The 23,453-nt window shown below is 44.0% G+C and overlaps 1 protein-coding gene across 1 annotated transcript; it reads left to right on the top strand.

Moving 5' to 3' along the window:
• Nucleotides 1-5,226: 5,226 nt before the first annotated feature.
• Nucleotides 5,227-20,648, top strand: GRAP2 (GRB2 related adaptor protein 2; the record flags this gene model as incomplete). The annotated part of the gene is made up of 7 exons (XM_084263775.1): nucleotides 5,227-5,304; nucleotides 8,362-8,453; nucleotides 10,785-10,904; nucleotides 12,600-12,768; nucleotides 14,241-14,372; nucleotides 17,513-17,632; nucleotides 20,469-20,648. The coding sequence occupies 7 exons, from the start codon at nucleotides 5,227-5,229 to the stop codon at nucleotides 20,646-20,648; spliced, it is 891 nt and encodes a 296-aa protein (XP_084119901.1).
• Between the last annotated feature and the right edge of the window lie 2,805 nt (nucleotides 20,649-23,453).

Raw genomic sequence — 23,453 nt, 5'->3', positions numbered from 1 at the left:
ATGTACCAAGGAGGAAAGAGGGGGTTTGGAAAGAAAGGTAATGTACTATGTGGTTGGGGAAGAGCATGGGATTCCAGGGCCATCTTGTTCATTAGCTTCCACCACAGGGCAGTGCTTCCGCAGGACAAATCCCTGTGCTTCAGTCAGATCTGACCATCTGGAAACTGAGGGAGAGAGTGGGCAAACAGAAGGAGGTCCTTTCCCCTATCCTAGTCCTCTACACCATACCTTCCAGCACAGCAAAGATTTATGATTTCATACTCTCATAATATTGTGCGGTATTGTGCTCCTCTTTGGGGCTGCTGTTGCACAGGCTTCCCATGGTACTCTACAGCTCTACTCCACTGTGACTGGAAGCAGCACAGAAGACTCAGATTCCCCAGGAAGATTAAGTACCATCCTAGTCTGGGGCATTTCTTACCAACTGCTGTTGGTTATAGAGTCCTGAAAGTTTGTTTGTTCTGTCAATCTAGTTCCTAAGAGGCTTATTTTGAGAACAGAGGCTCAGCCCAAGTATTATGCATTGCTCTGGATGGTAGGATAGCCAATACTTAAATGCGACAGTGCTGAGTGTTTTAATGACTTGTTCTCCTTTATAAATTTTACTCTCTTATCACTGACAGTCAGTGGAGCTGCTCCATTAACTCCGTAGCAAGAGGTTTGTGTTTTTGGAACGAAATATTCCCATGCCACTTGTATGTGGCTTAGCTGGTGAAAACAAAGCTTTTATCTATCACAGCTCTTCAAGATAATGGGTCCCTTCTCCATTGTTTCTGCTGAAATGTCATCTGGAGTTTCTGTACAGATGTTCAGGGTTGAATTCTGTCCCTGGTTGCTCATCAGTCCAATAGGTTGTTCCTGCAGAGCTGTACAAAGACACAGTGGCTTGCACTGTATAACCCAGTGCAAAACCTCACTGGATGGAGCTGCAGGCTGGAGATGTGCAGGCTGCAGGCATAAAAATAAAAACTTGGGCTCTTATGGCTCCTCTAAGCACGCACATTGTTGCAACTATGCCCTCCTGTGATGTTAATATGTGAGATTGAGCAAAGCTAAGCCTGGGTAGTCCCTAAGTGGTAAACTCTTCATAGGTGGTGACCTTCCCTGGCATTGTTATTATTGAATTTTGACCCAACTTTGGGTAGGGTAATGGTGTTAACCTCTTTGGGATGCTTCTGTCAGACTACGTTGCTTGCTGACATGAATTTAGGCCTTGGCTCTTTTCATCAACAGAGATATTCTTGCTCAGGGAATGGCATTTTGCCAAACTAAAATACCTACATACAGCTCTCAAAGCCACACCGCTTTTCACTTCTTTTATCAATCTTCTGCTGCACCAGTCCCACAGAATTGCAGTAGCCTCATGCCCTTTGGATCTACCTTATTACAACAGGGAACCACAGAGACAATTCAGCTCCATGCAGAGAGCCAGCACAAAATGTATGATTCTGGTCAGTTCTCTCAGAACTGAAAAATTCTCCTTTGAACATTCCAGAGACATCATGCTAAACTCTGTACAAAGGTGATTTTCACACAAAACATTATGTGTAGTCTAAAATTGTCCTTAGTTACTCGAAAGCTCAAAGGCACCGCACCAGGCAGTTGAAAGCGGAATCTGTCTCTTTGCCTGCAAAGCATAGTGCTTGTCCTTTTGGGATAAAAGGTGCTTAAGAAATGTTAAGTTATGACAATAACAAAAACATTCCTGTCTCTGTGTGTCGTGGGGTGGTGCTCGAAGTCACACACATGCAGAGAGAGAAAGAATAGGCCCCTGGCAGGGGAGTTTTCATGAGGGCCCAGCACTGACCCACGCAGAGTGAGGATTCTCGAGTTACAGATGGAGGGAGGAACAGGATCAGAAAGACAGAACTGGTTTGAAGTTCAGGTGATGAAAAGTGGTAGGCTGGAGTTCAAAGGCAGGATTACTGGCTAGTGTTGCTTTAGTAGTTGGTGGGGGAAGAGCTTAAGGCCACAGCATTACTGCATTGCTGATTTATCAACAGAGCCAACACTGTGTATGGTATTTGACTCGCTTCTAAATCCAGCCGCTGGCAATGAAAAGCACATTTAATCCATGTGTTAGATTGTTTGAAGAGGTATCTGTCTCCTGGTCTCTCCCCGAGGTTGGGATTGATGAAATTGAAAAGGAGGTGAGAGAGGAGATTTTAACTGTTTCACAAACCCTTCTCCTTTTGAGGGGGTCACATCTCCAATAGCTGTCTGGGATATGGAATAATCTCCAATTATCTGGGATATGGGATTATCTCCAATAATGTCTGGGATATGGAAAAATGAAGGGCTCTCTCCACTCTTGCCCCCTGCAGAGAGAACCCCCACTGCCTCTTCTGTGACTAAGGGAAAAAAATCAAAGACAGGATTTGTATTTAAACAGTTTATTGTTTTTAAGTGTGGGGTTTTTTTAAGATGGATTAATGCTCTGCATTTAGGAGTTCCAGGATTCATCTGTACTGTTGGTTCTGATCTCTCCGCAGCAGCCCACCGCTGCAGGTTAAAACACTGAAAAACATCCCTTATTAAAGTAATTCTCCTTCAGTCTTTTTCTTTGGTTCTCTTCCATGAAATACTATCATTGCTTAAGTAGTTCCCTCAATGGTTAATTGTTTTCTGATTTAATACCCGTACACCCTTTTAGCACAGAAGGGGATCACACTGGCCATGAGAGATTATAGACTGAAGCTCCAAAGCTGTCAGTGCAAGAATAGAGAAGAGGGAACAGATCAGGCCTGAGTTGCATCTGCAGAATTACACCAATGCCTGGAATAAGAGAGGGGTGATCAGAGGGTAAACCCAAGCTGTATCTGCAACTCTGCAAAAGGTGCCCAAAGGAAGAATTACAACTCATGAGTAAGTTGACAGAAGAAAGGGTTGACAATGTTTGGAATAGTTGGAAAGCTGAAGACTGAGAATAAAGTACATTAGTAAAGCAAGAGGTGTTATAGTTCAGTATTGATGTGTATTGACAAAACCCTAAGGCAGCAGGCTAGAACAGCAGGTGTATAAACCAGATCACAACTGAGCTATGTATGCCAACCTACATGGGAGACCCCCAATGCTACAACAGCTATAGGACAGGTTCAAGCTGAACAAGCAGCACTGCCTTTGGACTGGTAAAAATCTGTCTTGGTGCCACATAGCTCACGTCAGTCACATGAATAAAAATTCACCCATAAGCAGCAAAAAGGATGGTACTAACAGAATCAAATAAGGAAGCATGTGAGATCTTTTTATAGTTAGAAATTAGTTGTAACAAAGCACAGAACTAATCTCCAGTGATGTTACAGACTCTCTTGTAGATTACTTTATTTGGGCATCTTTAGTCAAGTGCAAAGGGACCCTGCAAGCATGAAATATACAACTTAGCCAATAAATAACTGCTTTGTACAGATAACACATACAGAAGATAGCTAGAATTTAATGCAATATTAGGCTAACCATTGGCATACTTCTCAAGTGTGTAAAGGTTCCCAAAGAGTCATTACTGGTGAGGCAGGCCTCAATCAGGAAGAAAGGCTGGCCTCCATCACTGTCACCTGCCACTAGCTGGGCCAAGACTGACAGCACTGACAACTTGGTGATCCCAGCGATTCATGACTAGTCCTCAGCTAGACTCATCCCAGCTAAACTTCCTGTGCTTTTGGGTTTTGTCTGAGATTTTCTATCTTTTTGCGTTGGTGTTTTTCCCTGAATCCCTGAGCTACTGCTGGTGCTGTCTCAACAGCCATACCTCTGTCCATAATTTTTGCCCTACAGTCTTTCTCCCAGCTTTACCTCAGCAGTTTGAGTCTAGCTGCACGGTATCAGAGCTGGGCCCTGAATCCTTGGTACACAAGTAGTTAAATCCCTGAGTTGTGTGTCGAAGGAGGAAGCTTACAGCAGGTATTGCAGATGAGTGCTACAGTATCCTGCTGATTTTAAAGTAGCATAATTTTGGAGCTTGGTCAGTATCAGCTATCTGTATTTTGGGGATGTTGTTTCAGCAATAACAGGAGGCAAGAAATAACCCCCCTACTTATGGTAGTCTGTACAGGGCTTTCTGGTTAAGAATGTTTTGATCAGGCAAGTTGGCTCTTCTCAAGATATAACATCTGTGTGTTTCTATGAGACATGAAGTTCAATAATGGAGCCTTTGGCTTCAGGGTCATTGTTCCTAGACAAACCTAGCTTAGTAACCATAAAAGTTACTCTTATACTGCAGCTGTCTGATGGTCTTCACAAGCTGTGCTGCAAAAGCATCTACCAGCAAAGCACTTCCTTAACATGGCACTGCCTAGCTACTTCTAGTCTTGGCACTGGCAGCCTCACTGCTGGGCTGCAGGGTCCATGAGCCAGCCATGGGAAATGAATAACTCTCTTGACTATAGAAGTGGTCTTACTGGGGTACATCAGAGTTACATGAGCAGGAAGTGGTGAAGAAGTGACGCTCGTGTCACTACTTCCCCTGCCACATCTGCTCTGCTGATGAAAAGCAGGCTTTGGCTTGCAGGCTGTCTGGTACATTTCAGGCTTTTGGGTTACCAATGCTGAGAGACAGGGTAAATGCATGCCTTTAACTTGTCAGTGCTACAGCTTCACAGTGTGCCTCCTCCAAAGTAGGGAATGCAGCCTTTCTGCAAACAGTTTTTCCTAGCTGAAAGTCCTGGTCGCTCATGCTAAGCCATCACAGAGAAAAGTCTCTTTCAACCTTCAGTATTGTGGCCTCTGGCCAAGAAAAAACTGTATTTATTGCAGGCTGTTCATTTTGTCCACAATTTGTCTCTCTCTTGAGAGAAGGAGTAAGTCAGTGCAGAGGGCAAATGCATTCTTTTATTGCATGACAGAGTCACTTGCTTTATTGGAAACTGTGACAGACCAGTGCTTGGTCTATACAGAATGTGTTCCCCTGCAGCCAGCTGATTTGGGTCATATGTGGAAGCTTCTCCATGAGATTGCTGCAGAGAAGAGATTGGTTGGAATGAGCATACACAATGGGTTGTTTAAACTACTGACTTGAGATAATTGTACCCTCTTGGTCGTGCCATCTCTGGTACGTGCTGTCTTTTGATGTCAAGTAAGTAATGTCTACCAGTGGTTGGTACATGCTCATTCATGTACAAACCACAGCATTGCCTTATAGATTTCTAGAGGGTAGACTCAGCAGTCCCAGCAGCTCATAGATGTTCACAAGTATGTACTTATTCCAGCTTTGCTCTGCCATCACGACACGATATGGAAGCCATCGCCAAGTTTGATTTCAATGCTTCTGGAGAAGATGAGTTGAGCTTCAAGGCTGGGGATATGTTGAAGGTAAGTGCACCCCAGACTTGAATAAACAGCCTTTCTGAGAGTATTGCCAGATCATTCTATGTTCCCATTTGCTTTGACAAAAGAGATGAACTCAGATATCTATAAACTGGGATACAAATACAGGATACTCATCTCCCATAGGGCTTGCTATAGGTCAACCAACAGTTCCTAGGTTGGGTAAGTCTGTATCCACTCCACTTAATTTTATGTCCCTAAACTATTAATTTAGTTGCCCTACAATCCTCCAGTAGTCACCAGGGAAGGAGAAGTATGTTTTCTCTGACAGAGATCCAATTCTTCGGTAGACAGATTTTGAGGGTCCTGTCTGTTTTCATTGACTATATAGGTAGTCTAGGGTGACTACATTTAGGATTACTATGTTTAAAGGCAAGCAGGATGAGTGTAGTCCAGAGAGATTGCTGTTGTCTTTACTTCCAGCTCTTAAATCATCCAAAAGATAGTTATCCTGCATTATAGAACTTAGATATAACTTTTCACAGTAAGTAATTACTGTTAGTTGCCGTAGGGGTTTTAGGCGATTGCAAATATAAGACGAAAAGTCCATGAGACAGTCAGTTGCACACAAAATGAAAGAGTTTAAGAGGTTCTGGACTAATAAGTTATGTACACCCTTGCAGAAATTTAGCAGTGGGGGAATTGCAAGAGTTGGTCATATTCAATTTAGACCACGTGAGAATCTCAAGTGGATTTGCATGTGCTATGGTAGAACAGTTCTTGTTCTCCCACAGATGAAAACACAGGCGGCTCCACCCTAATTATTTATCCACTTCTCAACCTTCAGTATAGCTGTAAGGTCTTAACTCCTCCATCATCCAAAGGGAGGTTGTACAAAATAGGATCTACACCTTTGTTCTGCCAGGCAGCCTTCACTACCACCCTGTCCCAGTTAACAGCCAGATATTGGGTCTCAGCCTTGCCTCTTCCATTGTTTGTGTTACTGCGCTATTAATCATGGCAGCTTAGACAAAGCTGATGACGTTCAGAACTCATTAAGGCCAAACACTGAGTTTTTCCAGACAGTTATAAGAAGAATTTGGGAGAAATCACTGTTTCCCTTCAGTGCAGACAAAAATACTTATTCCTAATTCTTCCCTGGCTTGAGTAGTCCCCATGACCCTACTGTCTTGTGATCTTTACCTCATACTTTCTTCCTCAGGACACGATGGGTTTATCAAGCCCCTGGCTGGGACAGTGGTGCTGGCCAGATCACTTTTCCTTCTGTTGCACAGTATCCTTCCTGTAAAATCAAGATAAGCTAGAGCTTCCTTTCAAAGTACGTTGGAAGCTACTGGTGAAAAGCATCGAATAATACTCCACATCAATATCATTATTAGTTGTCACAGAGAATTCACTACCAGAAAAGTCAGTCTACCTCTTGCTTTAACATCCTTGAGGTAAACAAAGTAACACCTTAGCCACTCAAGAAATAGTAGCAGTAAATTAGCCTGAGTAACAACTCTCCTCCTGGCATACACACAAATACATTCATACCCCATCCTGAGCCCCCTCCTGCTGCCTGCACAACCTGCTGGCTGTCTTTTCTGATTTATAAAGGAGATAAGATGAACAGTATTGATGTAGAGATTAGAAAACAGGAAACATGAGGCCCTCAAACAGCAGTGACAGGAGGAAATCCACCCTCTCACTCACCCCCCACATCCTTCTCTGAGAGGATGACACACTGAGAGAAACCTGCCAGCCCTGCACCCAGAACCAGCAGGTGGGTCTTTCTGGAAACCTTGCTGCTAACAGGGCAGGGCCTGAGGATGAGCAAGGAGTAGCTATCATCCCCTTCAGTTGGCCACAGCAGCACAAAAGAGCCTTAATCTGGCACCCAGGGATGAGGGAAGCACTGACTGTACAAGCAGGGAACTCCACAGCTTTCTATTCCCCAACCTTTATTTATCCAAATGCATTAAAAAGGTCTATGTGGCAGGCAAGGCAATGGAGAATTGGCCTCAGAGACCGTAACGTCCTGTTGCCAACACCAAGCGTTAGAATGCGTGTAAGGCTCCCAAAAACATGAGATTGGCTTCCAGAACAAGTATTATTATTGTTAACAATAGACTTTAAATTAAGTCTTTTCCACTTGCTTTCTCCTTTTAAAACCACCATGGCTTATGCTTTGAGGCTCCTCTCCAAAACAAGAGAACAGAAACATCTTCCACTTCATAAAGGGGAATTCAATCTCAGGAGCTGGAATGTCAAACAAAACACCAAAGACCGCAACACCTGCAGTAAAATCACAACGTGATTGTATCCCAGTCCCCACTTCTTTAGGTTAGGGCTATATCTGGACCCATCAGGCAGGGAGCAGTAAATTTGGGCAGTTCCTGGTCAGCAGTGCAGTCTCTAAGGACCAGTACAGTCAATATTAATGTGAGCACACTTGAAGCTGCTCCAGTGTGCGTGGTGGGGCTTCCTTCTACCCTGCATCTCTTCAGTGTAATAGCAGCTTTAAAATACTTTTTTCTTCCTCCTTTTATGTACCTTGGTGAAGCTCAGGGTAGTTGAAGACTTACCCACTAAATAATCTCTTGCAAAATGACATGTAAGAGGACATGGTAACATCTGTACATACATGACACGCACACACAGATATATCGCTCCATACCCATACATGTCAGGGGAGTTCTCACAGATATTTTTTCCTCTCTTATGAAACAGATGCTCTAGTACCAACTATTAAAAGCAGCACAGAGAACTCTTTAAATCCCTATTAAGTCCTTCAGAGCTGAATTTCTCCATTTCACAGACATCAGAGGCATGCAGACAGCATCTCCAGCCAACTGGACATGCATTCAGATGAAGGGATAAAGTTAACAAGCAACGCCTCTAATTCTGCTTGGCTGCCTTTATTACTTTGTTTGCTCTGAAGTGGTCATCAGTCACTAACCTTGCTGCATGGTGGGTGGGAAGTAGAGCATATGTGGAGTTCTCTTCTATTCTTATCAGAAATTCTAGGTTTCTGTCAGAATCTTGTGAATTTTGCCTTCCTCAGAAGACATGTTTATTACATCCATCTCTCCATTGCAGGTTTTGAGCTCCCAGGAAGAGTGGTACAAGGCTGAGCTCAGAAGTCAAGAGGGCTACGTTCCAAAGAACTTCATTGATTTTCACACTCCCCCGTAAGTGTCACCAAAACTGTGTGCACCACAATTGCACATTTCCACAGAGTGCTGTCAAGAGCATGGGTGCCTACATGCACAAAGTAGGACATGACAGAGGAAACACGGGGTATAACAGGGGTATACCATAGTACGATGTAAGGCCAGCAATGACTGCCCTAATCCTGTACACATTTCTGCCAGAGCCCCTTATTTCTACCTGGCAGCATCCTCTCTCTGTTCTTTCAAAGCTGAATGGTTCTCAATCCTATCATTCCCAAATGACTTCTTTGTGGCTGTTGCTCAGAGGGATGTCTCTGGGATGTGGCAAGAACTGCATTTAGACCTCGGACAGAAGGAGAACAGTCGTGGTGTGAGGTCTTGGCAACAGAGAGAGGCTGAGCACAAAAGGAAGAGCAAGAGATCTCTCTGATAATGAATTATAAAAGTGTAATCCTGCCGCCCCGACTCTTAACTACATGAACCCCTTTTTCCCTACCCTGCCACCCGCATTCCCTCCTCCCCCCGAGTGTGTGTTCCTTCCTCTCGATACACTAGAGGTCAGTGCAATGCTACATGAAGTGTGACAGCTGGTGTTACTCATGGATTGACAGAGACGATAGACCAGACATGCCACCCTGCTCCCACACGCGCGCAGACACACACACTCCCCCTTTTTAATGTTTCATGACTGCACACCCAAACATAGATCTGCCAAAGGACAAGCATACCTTCATTCCTCTCTTCCTGCTGAGTAGATGGCACTGCACTTTCAGAAAGGACTGATAGGTGTTTAAATCTATGCTAAATGTGCTCTCCGGCCCTGTGCCATAAATATGACAATGCATGGCATTTTTACTGCCTCTTCCTTTCAGTTGGCAGAAATGCTCCCTGAAGCCCCTCTAATTCTTCTCTTTTGAAAATGTGCTGCAAGGCTTTAGGAGAGAACAGGCAAAGCACACACCAAGCCCGGTACTCCTAGATGTAATACACTGGTGCTCTGAGCTGGCAAACTGGGAGTGTACACAGATTTTGTGGGTACAGATAAGTGTCGTTATTCCTGCTGGAGGTGGCACTTACTGGCCTTTTTGGACATCAGCCAGCCTGCTCGGCTCAACTGAAGGACGTTATTAGTTTTCTCTGCAAATACGGGCTTGTACCTTTGGGCCTCAGGGGGATGAGATCTCTCCTTCAGTTGTTCCTGTTTGTTCTTTCACAGGGCTGTGGCATCACGCAGGGACACTAACAGCTTCTTTTTTGACATACATTTTTCTCATGATTCTTTGTGCAAGAGCTGTGAAGAAATATTTCCACTTTGACGCTTTTCTGAGAGTAGCAGGTCTGCACTTTGAAGCAGTGCAGGCCAGATGCTAGAACCAGATGTAAGGAAGAAAGCTGTCTCCTATTTTTGATGGCTGTTTCCCCCCATCTTTGTCACGTCAAGTAATCACTGAGACAGGTTATCAATGCTGATTAAAGTCTGATTTCCCTTTGCTAATGATACGTAGGTAAACTGTGATGATAGAAAGACTCAAAAGTGGAAATGTCAGAGCTTATGAAACTATCAGTCCTTAATTTTAATGCAATACATGCAATGAAGCATTATGTAAAAGGAGAATACTGCAGACTGAATATCTAATTTGCTGTGGAGTGGTCTTATATGGGTGTACATCATGATTTTATTTTTTTCTCTACTGAAAAACCGTACTGACGCTGTATTGTTTTACTATTTATGGTGACTTTCTCATTATTAGTCCAGCGCCTTACACTATTGTTTGTTATGCCTGGCTAAATTTACATAAGTGTGCTTATGTATTCTGTGTTTCTGCAATTTTGCAATATTATAACTCTTGCAGGAACCAATTTGTTAGTACTAAAACTTTCACGGCTTGCTTCTGGTAAAAATGTATATGTGTCCCCTGCAACATATCCATCACAGTCCAGTAATTTTCAATAAGTTTATCAAAAGCAATTTGATATATGTGTCTAAGAATTATGTGCGTGTATATATGTATACTTTCTCATTTATAATTTAAAATTTCTTGGACCAACACCTTTACTGTACTGTGCCTGTAATTACAGTTTCAGCTGAGTGTTGTTTCCTAGCAGGCCAAATCTTATGTTGTTCTCTTTGCATCTATGTGCTTTTACTGATCAAAGAAAATGGTTTGCACCCATCAAAACCCAGCATGTACATGGCCACTGGGAGTAGTCATGTGGGCTCCTCAGATCCTTGTGTTTTGTCTTTTCTCCATCCTGCTTATTCACATTCTCCCTACCCTAATTTTTTTTTGTTCCTTACCTTAATTCACCTTCCTTATTGATGTCTCCATGATTTTTCTCACTTGACAGTTGGTTTGATGAGAGGATATCCCGTCACGAAGCAGAGAACATCCTCATGAGCAAAGGAGTTGGCTCCTTCATCGTCCGAGCCAGTCAGAACTCTCACGGTGACTTCTCCATCTCTGTCAGGTATCTACTTCTCACAGAATTTTCCTACTTCTTTTCCTGTTTAATGGTGTCCCTAGCCTCCTCTTGACAGGATTCCTAATGTGACGTAGCCTCTTGGGAAGTATGCATGCTGCCAGTCATTGGCACTGCTGCTGTGTTGTGGATGAGAACAAATTAGGCATCCGAATCCCAAATGCTTCTGTTTCTTTTCAAGTGACACAGTGAATGCCCCATTCCAAAGCTGCATCCCTTGGTGACCTGCCTCTCTGAAAGAGCTGCAGCAAAGCAGAGTGATACATGGGACATCTCCCACAGTGCAAAACATATGCTTTCCATTTGTTTTATTTCCCTGACAGCTCTGGTTACTGAATCCAAGAATTCCACTACTACCCATTAAGAGATGATTATTACATTGTTAACTTATTTCCCACAGGTCACTAAACAGCCATTGGACAGGAATGGCTTTTCGCTGCTTGCAGCCCAGCTGCATTTCAGCAACTTACTGTAGCCCATCCCTTCTCAGAGCGTTTGCTTTAAAGCTGAACTCTTAAATGGTGGTTGCTTTCCCAATTTTCAGTCAAACAATTGATAATCAGTTTTAAATTAGAGTAGTGGTTAACAATGTCCTTTCCAAGCAGGGTGTACTTTCTGATTCAGGGAGCTCAAAAAAGAACACAGAAAAACATTTTGGCTCCATCTGCGTCAATAAACTAAGTAAAGACAGACTCTTTCTCTGGGCCCAAGGTCAAAAAATGTGGCAGAGCTCAGGTCCACAAGGCCAAACCCTCTTCACGCCACAGAATAGCTCACTGCAACCAATTCCTGGTTCACTCTGTCCCCCTAACCACAGCCCAGCACTATGTAGCAGAGGGCTTTTTGTTTTAGATCAAGGTCACACTAACACTTCTAACAGCTTGTGTGACTGCAGCACCCCAGGATAACACTCGGTCCCCACCTGGTCCCCACAAACAAACTGTTATTTGTGCAGATGTAGCCTCTGAGACAGGTGTTTTGAGTTCCTGGAGATGCACATAACAAGGAGTAGGTACCAAAACCAAATCACATCTGGTGCAAAGAGGAATTGTCCAAGTCAGAGAAGAAACATGTAGCAGGAGGGAAGCATTGACTCTGTTAATTTGGTTTGTAGCAGCAGCTATTAATTCCTTTTCTTGAGGGGAGGGGGAAGCAGGGGAAGGAGGAGGAAAATAACCAATCTTAATTATATTACACTAGATATTATACAATTATAAAATTCAGTGTATGCCTTCATGTGATTATGCATGTAGAGGTGATCCCTGTCGTGTGAAAAGGTCTAATACCTCTCTCACAGTCAGTGCAGACTGGACATTAACAGGAACAAAGACTGCAACTGCACCTCTGTCTCTTGTGCAAAGTACAGAATAAAGTTATTAGTTATTTGTGGCCCTGAAAGCTCCTCTGGCCTTTATTCCTAAAGGAGAGGCTTTCGGTCACTGTGCTTTGTTCTGATAGCGCTGTGTGGCTGGACAGCTCTGCAGTGCTCTGTGTTTGTAAGTTGATGAGTCTTTTGAAATACGCATCTAGGTCCAGTACACAGAAAGACTGCCATTGCTTTACTTTCCAGAAGCCTAGATTGGGCCAAACAAGAAGCTTTGCTACCCTTCTGGAATATACTTTCTCATAAAAGGTAGAAGTGTGATCTGGTTGATGATCTCTTACTTTTCAAATTGGATCCAGGCATGAAGATGACGTCCAACACTTCAAAGTGATGAGGGATTCCAAGGGTAACTATTACTTGTGGACAGAGAAATTCTACTCACTAAACAAGTTGGTAGACTACTACAAGACAACTTCCATCTCCAGGCAAAAGCAGATCTTCTTGAGGGACAACAGCCGAGAAGAGAAGGTAAACATAAACTGTCCTTGGGATTTTCTTGGTAAGAAATCTTTTCTGTGGAAGGAATTCAGTGGGAGGTGGGGTCTATCATTGGGAACCCAGTCACATCACTACACTGGTGGGCCCTGCAACAGATTTTTAGCGGATTCAGTGGCATGTACAGTTACATAACTGAGCAGGTACACAGCTGACTGGTAGGTTGTGTCTGTGAAGAATTTGGGTCTCATTTACTAGTGTCCTTGAATGTACCCAATGTGCAGCTGTTATTACAGTTGAAAATTCGCTCAGAAGAATCATCCATCTTCTGTTACTGAGCGAACATAGTAAGGAGTGTGAAGGAACAGGGTGCAGAACTTGGAGCAGTGGCTGGTTGTGTCTGAAAAGTACTGCTGAGAAGAACAAAGCAGTTACGGGAACAAGCTGTGCGTTCAGGGAAGATGTAGTAGATGTTTGAGACGGCAGAGAAATCCCAGTCCAATGAATGCCTGGTTTTGTGCCAGGGGAACAAGCAAATGGCATAATAGAGACTGCTGTGTGTTGCACACACAGTACTGGGAGAGAACACGCCTTGTCGCTGCAGTAACCAAACTTCTACTTTACTGGGAAACGGATTCTGGTTTTGAATTTCCAGGATGTGCAGGTAGAGGCAAAGCAGAAAGTATGTGACTTGCTCACAGCAGCAATAAAGTTTTCTAGGCTGCATGGGGGTCATTCTTGCTGGATCCAGAAGACATGATTTATTTTGCAGTCTGAAGAAGGGGCTTGTGTTGCTCTCTCCTTCTAGATCACATACACAGAGCTTTAAGCATGCATTAGTAAGATATAAAATAGAGACTATGGGACCTATAAGATAGAGATCACAGTGAAGAATTGTCTGGGGAAGGAGAAAGGAAGACTGCATGCATGTATATCAGTAAAACAACCTGTTTGGGATGACTGTGAGCAGGAAGGGAAAGAGAACAGCAGTTGCTCCAAGATGCAGACAGGCAAATGAAAGAACAGGAGTCAAGTTTGCTTTGGCAAATGCTTTGTACATTTGTTATGGTGATGGGCTCAGCAGGGTATGTTTAGCACTCATCACAGTGGGGTTTCTGTTCACAGTTCAAATTTCTAGATATGATTCAGCCATATGGTAGAATGATAGTAATATACAGATTTCAGTGCAGAAACAAATTAAGTCTAAGGACAGTGTTTCCAAAAAGAGCCTGGCTCCTGTTCTGGTCCTCACATCAGTGGCCACACTTTCAACCCAGCACCATCCATTACTATCCACTCTTCAGATAGCTAATGGCTATGGGAAAGATATAAAATACAGGATCCCTGATTTATCTTTCTGTTCAGAGGGGCAGGAGATTTCCTTTGGAAGAGCTCCAAGGTAAAGGCTAGTGGTAGTGATCATTGTGCAATGATTGCTAAGCTTCAGTCAAGGATGTGGTGGGAAGCAAAACCTGAGCTCACTTTTGTGATCTTTCTTCCACCAGGAGAGACGTGGTGGTAGCCTGGAACGGATGGGCCGGGAAGGATTACACCTGGGTGGAGCAGTTGGAGAAGATCATTCTTTTATAACCAAAAGATATGTAGAGCATCCTACCCCCATAATGCAGCAGCAAAAGGTATGACCAAGAATGGGGGGGCTAAGAAGTCAAGTCCAGGCACGTGAATCACAGAATCACAGAATCATTAAGGTTGGAAAAGACCTCCAAGGTCACCTAGTCCAACCATCCCCCACCACCTATATTACTAACTAAACCATGTCCCTGAGTACCCCATTCAACCTCTCCTTAAACATCCCCAAGAGATGGTGATTTCACGGCCTCCCTGGGCAACCCGTTCCAATGCTCAGCCACTCTTTCTGAGAAGAAATTTCTCTTCATTTCTAACCTGAACCTGGAACAACTTGCAGCCATCCCCTCTTGTCCTATTGCTAGTTATCTGCAAGAAGAGACTGGCCCCCAGCTCTTTCAGGCAGTTGAAGAGAGCAGTAGGGCTCTCTTCAACCCTGAGCCTTCTCTTCTCCAAGCTAAACAGTCCCAGTTCCCTCAGCTGCTCCTCATGAGGCTTGTGTTCCAGATCCTTCACCAGCCTCGTTGTCCTTCTCTGGACACGCTCCAGGGCTTTGATGTCTTGTAGTGAGGGGCTCAAAACTTTGAACATGGTATTTGAGGTGTGACCGCACCAGAGCTGAGTACAGGGGGATGATCACCTCCCTGGTTCTGCTGGTTACACATTGGCCTTAATTGCTTCATAGTGAGTGAACTGTCACTTCTGCCACCCCAAACCTGTTTTAGGAGGCAGAGTCAGTTAGGTCATCACATGGGAGTAGAAGTGATGATGGTGGTGGCCTGGGGAGCTGTTTTGATTTGTGATAATATGTGGGCTTTTATTTAGTAGGATGATATATATCACTGACTGACAAGCCAGCAAAAAACAGAAGTCAGTGTACAGTCACCCTTTCACTGGGAACCTGGGAATACTCAGGGATTTTTTGGTGTTCCATCCCAAAACTGGAAAACAGGGAATGTGTCCTGGTGTCATGTTCTTGCTTTGCCTAGGAAAGAACATAAAGTATCATCCAGTGAGAGTACAGAAACGCACTCCCAAATCTTGCATGCACCCCCCATCCTCCTCGCCCCCCCCCCCCCACCTCCATGTATGGCTTGAAAGATCATAGAATCACAGACTGGTTTGGGTTGGAAGGCACTTTAAAGATCATCTAGTTCCAGCCCCCTGCCATGGGAAGGGACACCCTCCACTAGCCCAAGTTGCCCAAAGCCCCATCCAACCTGGCCTTGAACACTGCCAGGGAGGGGGCAGCCCCAGCTTCTCTGTGCAGCCTGTGCCGGGGCCTCACCACCCTCACAGTGAAAATTTTTTTCTAATGTCTGATCTAAATCTACTCTCTCTTAATTTAAACCCATTACCCCTTGCCCTATCACTAAACTCCCTTCTCCATCTTTCCTGTCAGTTCCCTTTAGGTATTGGAAGGTTTCAATAAGGTCACCCCAGAACCTTCTCTTCTCCAGGCTGAACAAGCCCAGCTCTCCTAGCCTGTCTTCATTGGAGAGGTGCTCCAGCCCTCTAATGATCCTCTCTATTCTATTACATGTTTCTTTTTCCTGACTATCTACTGACATTCAGCACCACAAAACACAACACAGGGATGAGAAATGACTATGGGAATCCTAGGAGACTTTGGCTTTATTTTCAGAACATTCCTCCGCCCTATTCTGGGCTCCCTCTGAACTCTTTCGTTGTGTTGCATCCCTGATACATGACGTTTCTTTACTCCTTTGCTTGCATAGGAATGGATAAGACAACAACACTACCTGGTGCTATCTTCAGAGTTCTTCCTGATTAATTTGGTGGGAAATAGTTTTCCTGGAGTTGGCCCTTGTCTCTAGCTACAGACAGTGTAGCATCATTCCAGGAGAGGACTTTTCCTGCTGAAGGAAAGAACCCCAAAGTTTTGTCCCTTCAGGCATGAGAGTTCCCATATAGCAAGGCCAGGGACAATTATGAAATGGCTGTTCTCTCATCAGACAAGCAGTGTTGCCTGTCAGGGGACTGCTGGTGGAATAATACAGCTTTTGACAAAGCTGAGGGCCTGCACTCTTTGGAGCACAGTCTATGCAAGAGTCACATTCCATACGGAGCAGAATCACTCATAGGACTGAAGTGTCCACGTGAGTAAGTCTTGCAGCTGCAAAGCCAGCTTGTGTTCGCTCACTTTCTTGCAGGGACAGGTGAGGTGCAAATTGTGCTCCAGTTTCAGGCAGCATCAGCAACTTTTAGGCTGACAAAGACACAAGACCAAGGGAGCATTTGGAAAAGATGCGAGAAAGAAAGCAGTAAGAGGGCAAGGATGAAAGCTATTTACAAGCAACAGCAAGCACAAGCTCTTGTTCTTCCTCCCCTCTGTTGACCCTGTGTTGCTGAAGCACTGCTGCAACCTGAGCTAACATGATAACAGATTCTGTCACACCGTTATCATAAAAAAACCCTTAGTGCATGCACTAAAGGCCTAGAGAGATGGAGACGTTCAGCATCTCTCAGCTGTGCAGACAAAAGAGAACTTGCTCCCTGGATGTTGCCTAGTTCCTCTCTCCATCTGTCTGGACTGATTTATGTTGATATGGCTTCAGATCTGTGGCCATGGCTTTTTCTTTTGAGCCTGATATTTGCCTCTTTCCTCTTTGGTCAACTGGGATACTGGATTATCAGGATTTCTCCCTGACCTTTAGAGTATGGGGCAGCCCAAAGAAAAAGTAACACTGTGAGTCCTCAGATACAGTCAGCTTTGTCAGCATTGCTGCCATTCCACCAGCTTATGGGACAGAGCAAGAGCAAGGAGAGGAAAGGACTTGAGGATAACTCCAGATAGAAAAAGTCCCCTTGCCAAGCATGGCTTTTCACCTGTTAGAACAGCCTTAGGTTGGTTTTTTTTCCAAAAGACCTAGAGGTCAATAAAGCCCCTTCTTGACCCCACTCTTCCCAGCAGTTGTGGAACACAGCAGAAGACTGTTGACTTTCAATTTCTAAAAGGAAAAATCAAAAATAGAACACTCCAAGGTAACATCTTCCGTGAGGGATGTGGCTTGCAGGACTTCAGCACAGGGACTGTATTGGAAGCAGACATCTAAGATGATTTCTGTGAAGACTGAACCCTGACTCTCTGGCTGCCAATGCCTCTCAAAGCCCCTCATTTATTCATCTCAGCATATTCATGACTTTATTCTTACTATTGTCTTTCTAGGACAGATATGGTGGGAGTTTGGACAGGAAAGAAGGACTACATGGACTAAGGGATCATGGCCAAGGAAGTGCAGCAGCTATGCAACGGAGACATACAGACCCACTGCACCAGCAGACATCGGTAGGTGATGTATCAAGGGACCAAGCCATTACAATGGTAATGTCACCTGCAAAGAGATTGCATGAGAAATAGTGTATTAAGCCCACTGAGACATTAGAAAACGTTTCTAAATCTCAAGACTCCATCCCAGCCACTTGAACCTGCTTTTGGGGCACTCTGAGGGTATCACTATGGTGTTAGAGGAGCATAGTTCCAGGACCAGGCCTCTGGAGATCATCTAGTCCAACCCCCCTGCCAGAGCAGGATCACCTAGAGCAGGCAACACTGGACAGCATCCAGGTGGGTCTTGAATGTGTCCAGAAATGGAAACTTTACAACCTCTCTGTGCAGCCTATCTCAGTGCTCTGCCACCCTCACAGTAAAGAAGCTCCTCCTGAAGTTTAGGTGGAACTTCCTATATTCAAGTTTGTGCCCATTGCCTCTTGTCCTGTCACTGAGCTATCATGCAGACTTACTAAAGTAGAGAATTTAACATGAGCTCAACATAACAGGCATCTAGGGGCACTGTGAATCCGCCCAAACTCACCCATGAGTTTGAATCAAACATGGGTCCTGTTCAGCAGAAGACATTGCTGAATACCTATTGATCTGTCCTAGAAGGGCTTCATGTTCACTGATGCAAGGGACTAGCAAGTATCCTTCCCACCACAGCCACACCTTCCAAATCAGAGTAGCTAGATTACAGTACTCATTTTTAAGTATTATGGAGAGTTGCCTCATGATCTGTGCCATTCTACAGTGCTCCTTCTGTCTTGCAGTGCACTTGTAGTCACACTGTCTCTTCCACTACCTTTTGCTTCAATCCTGAGAAGACCTGTCATCACTCAGTCCTACATGTCTGAACCTGGCATGTATTTCAGACCTACTATGTTACAAAAATGTGATGCATCTACCTATCACACTTAGCTGTCAAAGCCTCTTAACACAGTGTTTGTGGGCAGGATCCAGATAGGTCTCTGCAGACATCTAAGGCTGCTTCCCTACCTGGATCCATACCTGGCAGTTGACCATAACTAACCATCTGCTCTGCAAATTCCCACTATGTGAATGCCTGCTGGTTTGGGTTTGCATGGCAAGGACTGCGGTGGGTTGAACCTGGCTGGAGGCTGGTTCATGGAAGACTGTCTCCTGTGAGAGGAACCCCACATGGGAGCAGGGCAGGAGTGTGAGGAGTCCTCTTACTGAGGAGGAAGAAGCAGCAGAGATGCTATGTGATGAACTGACTGCAATCCCCATTCCTTGTCCCCCTGTGCCTCTGGGTGTGAGGAAGAGGTAGAGAAATTGGGAGGAAAGATGAGGAGTGCAGAGAGGTGTTTTAAGATTTGGTTTTATTTCTCATTACTCTGTTGTACTTCATAATAAATTAGATTTTAATTTTGCCTGTGACAGCTAGTGGTGAATTATCTCTCCCTGCCCTTATCTTGACCCATTAGCCTTTTATTATATTTTCTCTCCCCTGCCCAGTTGACAGTTGATGGGGATGGCTTTGGTGGGCACCTAGCATCTAGCTAGGGTCAATCCACCACACCTTCATAGAGCATGGTGACTTTCTTTGCCTCAGCCTGTGATTCCAGTGCCAACTTCAAAGTATTTCTCCATCGGGTCCTAGGAGTGAGATCAAAGGCACATGCTTCCCTGAGGAAATGTGCAGTTTATCCCAGAACCACCACAGAATCTGGATCCAAGGAGAGCAGAACTTTCTCAAGTGTGAGAGAAAAGACAGAATGTATTAGGAAATTTGGAACAAACTGGGAAACAGGAACATTTTGGGCAAAAGCCCAAAATCTTTATTATAATACAGCTCAAAATACAATAGCTTTTATCCCTCAGAGGCTATGGCAATGAATAACAACATACCCTTTCCTGCCACACCCAATCAGTGATCTAGAAGCCATCAAATCCAATCATAGGAAGGTTTATATGTCCAGCCAAATAATTAAAAGCCATGTCTAAGCAGGGCCCTGAATGGAAGATTTTGCAAAATTAGTCTACCTTCAAACAGATCTCTCCATCTATATCTGCAAAATACACCATCCAAATTTTCCATGCCCCATGGTGTGGGTGCCAACAATTTCCCAGAAAAGAAGCCCATTCTATGTCCTTTAAAATCTGATTTCCAGTCAAAATGTGAGGTTGACTGCAAAGTCTCTTACAATTAAGTTTTCATAAGAAAAAAATCTGACCATAGTGCTCATGAAAGTACAAACCCAAAATAAACTGATACACCCAAATCATTCCTAAATCCTTTAGATGTCAGGGGGCTGACCTTGGATAGAGCCCACAGAAGATTTAAGACTCTCCCCTATGCCCCAGAAGTGCCTGAAAGAGCAAGTATAATTCTTCACAACATTCACTAGACTCATCTGTGCTGGCTCTCTTGCTGTATCCCTCACAGTCCTCTACTGACCAGACACATTTCTGTATCCCTACTAACACCAACCCACCTCCCTAGAGCCTTTCACTTACAGCGTACAGCCCATCAAGGACTCAGGCAGGAGTTCTCTGTGATCCCATAACTGGCTTCAAACCTGGTGGAGGAGATAGAGCCATGTGCACACTATTCTGCTCTCAGTCTGACTTCTCACCTTATGGTGCAAATACCCATGAATATACTGAGGCTGCAGAGAACCCAAGCACCACCCTTTGGGTGTCTCAGTAAATTGGTTCCTTTTTCATGGCCCTTTGGCCTCTTCCTGGTTTAATTGCAAGACGGTCTCAGTTTCAGCACTGCTTGTCCTGTCTTAGTGAACACATGTGCTGGGGCATAAGAGGGAAGGCAAAAGGATGATTTTTAAGAGTGGTGGCTCATTGGTCCCTGTCTCTATCTCCTTTGCAGCGAACGCTATGGGTCCGTGCCTTGTACGACTTCGATGCTGTGGAGCACGACGAGCTGGGCTTCCGCAGTGGAGACATTTTAGAGGTCCTGGACAGCTCCAACCCGTCATGGTGGAAAGGACGGCTGCATGGGGAACTGGGTCTCTTCCCTGCCAACTACGTCACACCAGTGCCCCTTTGAGGGGACAGTATGCCCCAGAGGTCCATATTGGAGCTGCTCTTCTGACATGACAGGGACAGAGAGGGAGTGCATCTTCCCTTGCCCCCAGGACATACAATGTTTTTGGTTTTGTCTTAATTTATTGGCAATTGATCTTTTGAAATGTTGGTATGAAAGGGAACCTTATGAAGAGGATAGGACTTTCCCCCCCACCCCTATTTTTCACATCCATGAAATGGAGGGAGCAAAAATCCTGGACTGTTCATTGAGACATTGCTGAGTTCTCCCTGCCTTGTCACTTCTTTGGCTAAGTATTGATAACTTCCTGCAATTAGGTTTGTTCTGTGGAAATGCACCTCAGACGAGTCAGGCTTTGGTATTCAGGTAGCCCTACCCCTTCCTGTTGGATCTGGAAGCACTCATAGTCTCTTCTGGCTCCATTTCACCTTTCTTTCAGAGGAAGAGGACCACCCAGGTGAATTAAATGATCATTAATTATCACATTAATCCTTCAGGTAGGGAAGGAAAGTGAGGCAGACTTAGGTTGAGGTGCAAGGCAACTTTGACTTTTTAAAATAGTTTTTTGTTTACCTCTCTAGTGCTCTCTGTGGGTATGGACTGTATGGATATACCAGATGAAGGGAAATGATCTTGTACAAGCAAACCAGTGGAGAAGCTATGGAAGGGTATGATAGTCTTGCTCTTCTTTCTGCACACTGTAACAGCAATTTGTCCCATTTTCAAACTGCTTCCTACACTTCTGTTAGACATCCTGTCTAAAGCAGGTCAGGCCCTTCAGCTAAATTAAAACCCACTGGATCAAACAACAGTTACTGTCCCTCACTGGTTCCTTTTGTAAAACTGAATTGGGGAGGGCTTGGAGAGAAGAGGGGTTTTCTGGTTTGTTGGCAGAAGTTCTTTCCCTGAGAATGTGGGGTGTTCAGGATCAGTGTTTACACAACTGTGACTTGGTAGTGAAATGCCTCACCCAACATGTTAAGCTGTTACTTTACAATATGCGGAGAATAAAGTTGTGATCATCAAACACTCTGTTCTCTGATCCGCTTTCTTTTGGATGAAGTAAGGTAAATGAATAGATTTTCAAATCATCGCTGAGTGAACGCACAGATGTGATATAAATACACTGCAAATGCACATTAAAAATGATCCAAGCTGTGTGAAGGAGACACTGCTGCATAACCACTGCTCAGACAAGATGATATTAAACAAGCTGCCTGAATTTTTCAGAACATGTGGGACCTCGTCAGTCAGCAAGGAAGTGATGATTTATCATTCTTGGAAAGAAGAAAAAGGCAAGTGAAAAACTCTAAAAACAAATCAGACCCAGCAAGAAAAATGTTCTTATCTTTTGTTAGTCCCAGTGGGAGAAAAATAATCCAGGAAATAGGTTCTTGGTAAAGTCCAGTTCAAGGCAGGTGGTCTAAAGAAAGCTGCCAGCTAGGCAGAGTATTAGCAGAAAGAACCCATTGTCAAATTTTGAGAGAACTCCACAAAAAGCAGATTATTAATGCGTGAAGTAAAATGAAAATAATTAACAAGGCATATAAGCTCTAAATAGAATAGAAAACTTTGAAAGACACATTAAGAGCTTATCTCCAGCGTGGTACAGGAAACTGAGAGATACCATATGACTTCCTGGGCTGGACTTGACCCTGTTCTCTTTCAAGAGCTCTGTTCTGGGCCTTTAGCATCTCCCTTTGAAGTGAAGTCCACAAGGCTTCTTCTGGAACAAGCTACCTTATTACTGGGTGGGTGTAACCTCAGTGACTCCACAGTTTGAAGAGTATTTTGTTGTGACTTGCTCTTTATTTTTTTCCCTGCTAAGGTAATATAAAATTTGGACGAGAGAAAGTTAATATTCAGTGAGAGAATTAAGACCAGGGGAAGATGGAAGCAAAGAAACTAGAGATCAGCAAAGGCAGAGGAGGGATATGAATGATGAATCTTTCATATTCAGGTCTGGCTGAAACAGAAGAAATGGTATGTTCACCCACATTCCCACCATGTCAAATCATCTTTCAATTAATTCTTCTTTTTTGATTAGTTACTTTTAAAATTAGAAGCAATGTCTCCTTTTCCTTTCCCCAGCAATCTAAAGACCCTCTTGATAATGAATACGTAGTTGCACAAAATTAATTGAAGAAAATACACTTAGCAATTTGATAGCTCTTCACACATTTGAAACCCCTTTACAGAGATTAACTAATTAAGCAAGTCTAAGTAGTACATTGTAAGTACCCCCATGTTAACTCATGATTCGTTTGAGGAAGAGGTAAATTTTCACGTGACTTTTTAAATTGATGTTTAAGGAATTAATGCTTAAGGTAATTAGCATTAAAGGACTGCACACTAATTATGGACAACATACCAGAACCACAGTAGAATCATGATTTCCCATTATGAGCAGCACCTAATGACACCAAAATTACTAGGAGGCAAAGGTATCATGACATCTGTGAATAACTATACTAGTGCCATGTTTTGCACTGCCTTGTGCAGGTGTCCAAGCTTTGGTCTGCAAGACCCAGTCTCGCTTGCCTCTGCTTTTTTCCCTCTCCAGCTGCCCAGAGTAGAGGCAGGGATACCTGCAGTGACTGTGTATGCCAGCAGCTGGGTAGCACAGGCGTCAGGCTGCATTTTTATACCCTCCCACAATAGAATTTATTTCAGTCCCAGCAAAACAACAGCCCAGAGGACCGTGGCCCTTCCCAAGTCAATGGAATCTCTAGATACAAGGATAGGTGTGAGCAAAGGGGGGAGTTTTGCTGGGATAGAAGGTGCTGTAACCACAAGATGGAGGCGTTT

This window comes from Gallinula chloropus (genome assembly GCF_964237585.1).
Source record: "Gallinula chloropus genome assembly, chromosome: 1".
Taxonomy (NCBI): domain Eukaryota; kingdom Metazoa; phylum Chordata; class Aves; order Gruiformes; family Rallidae; genus Gallinula; species Gallinula chloropus.
The sequence above is the reverse complement of the archived record's forward strand: the minus strand, read 5'-3'. Positions and strand labels throughout refer to the sequence as shown.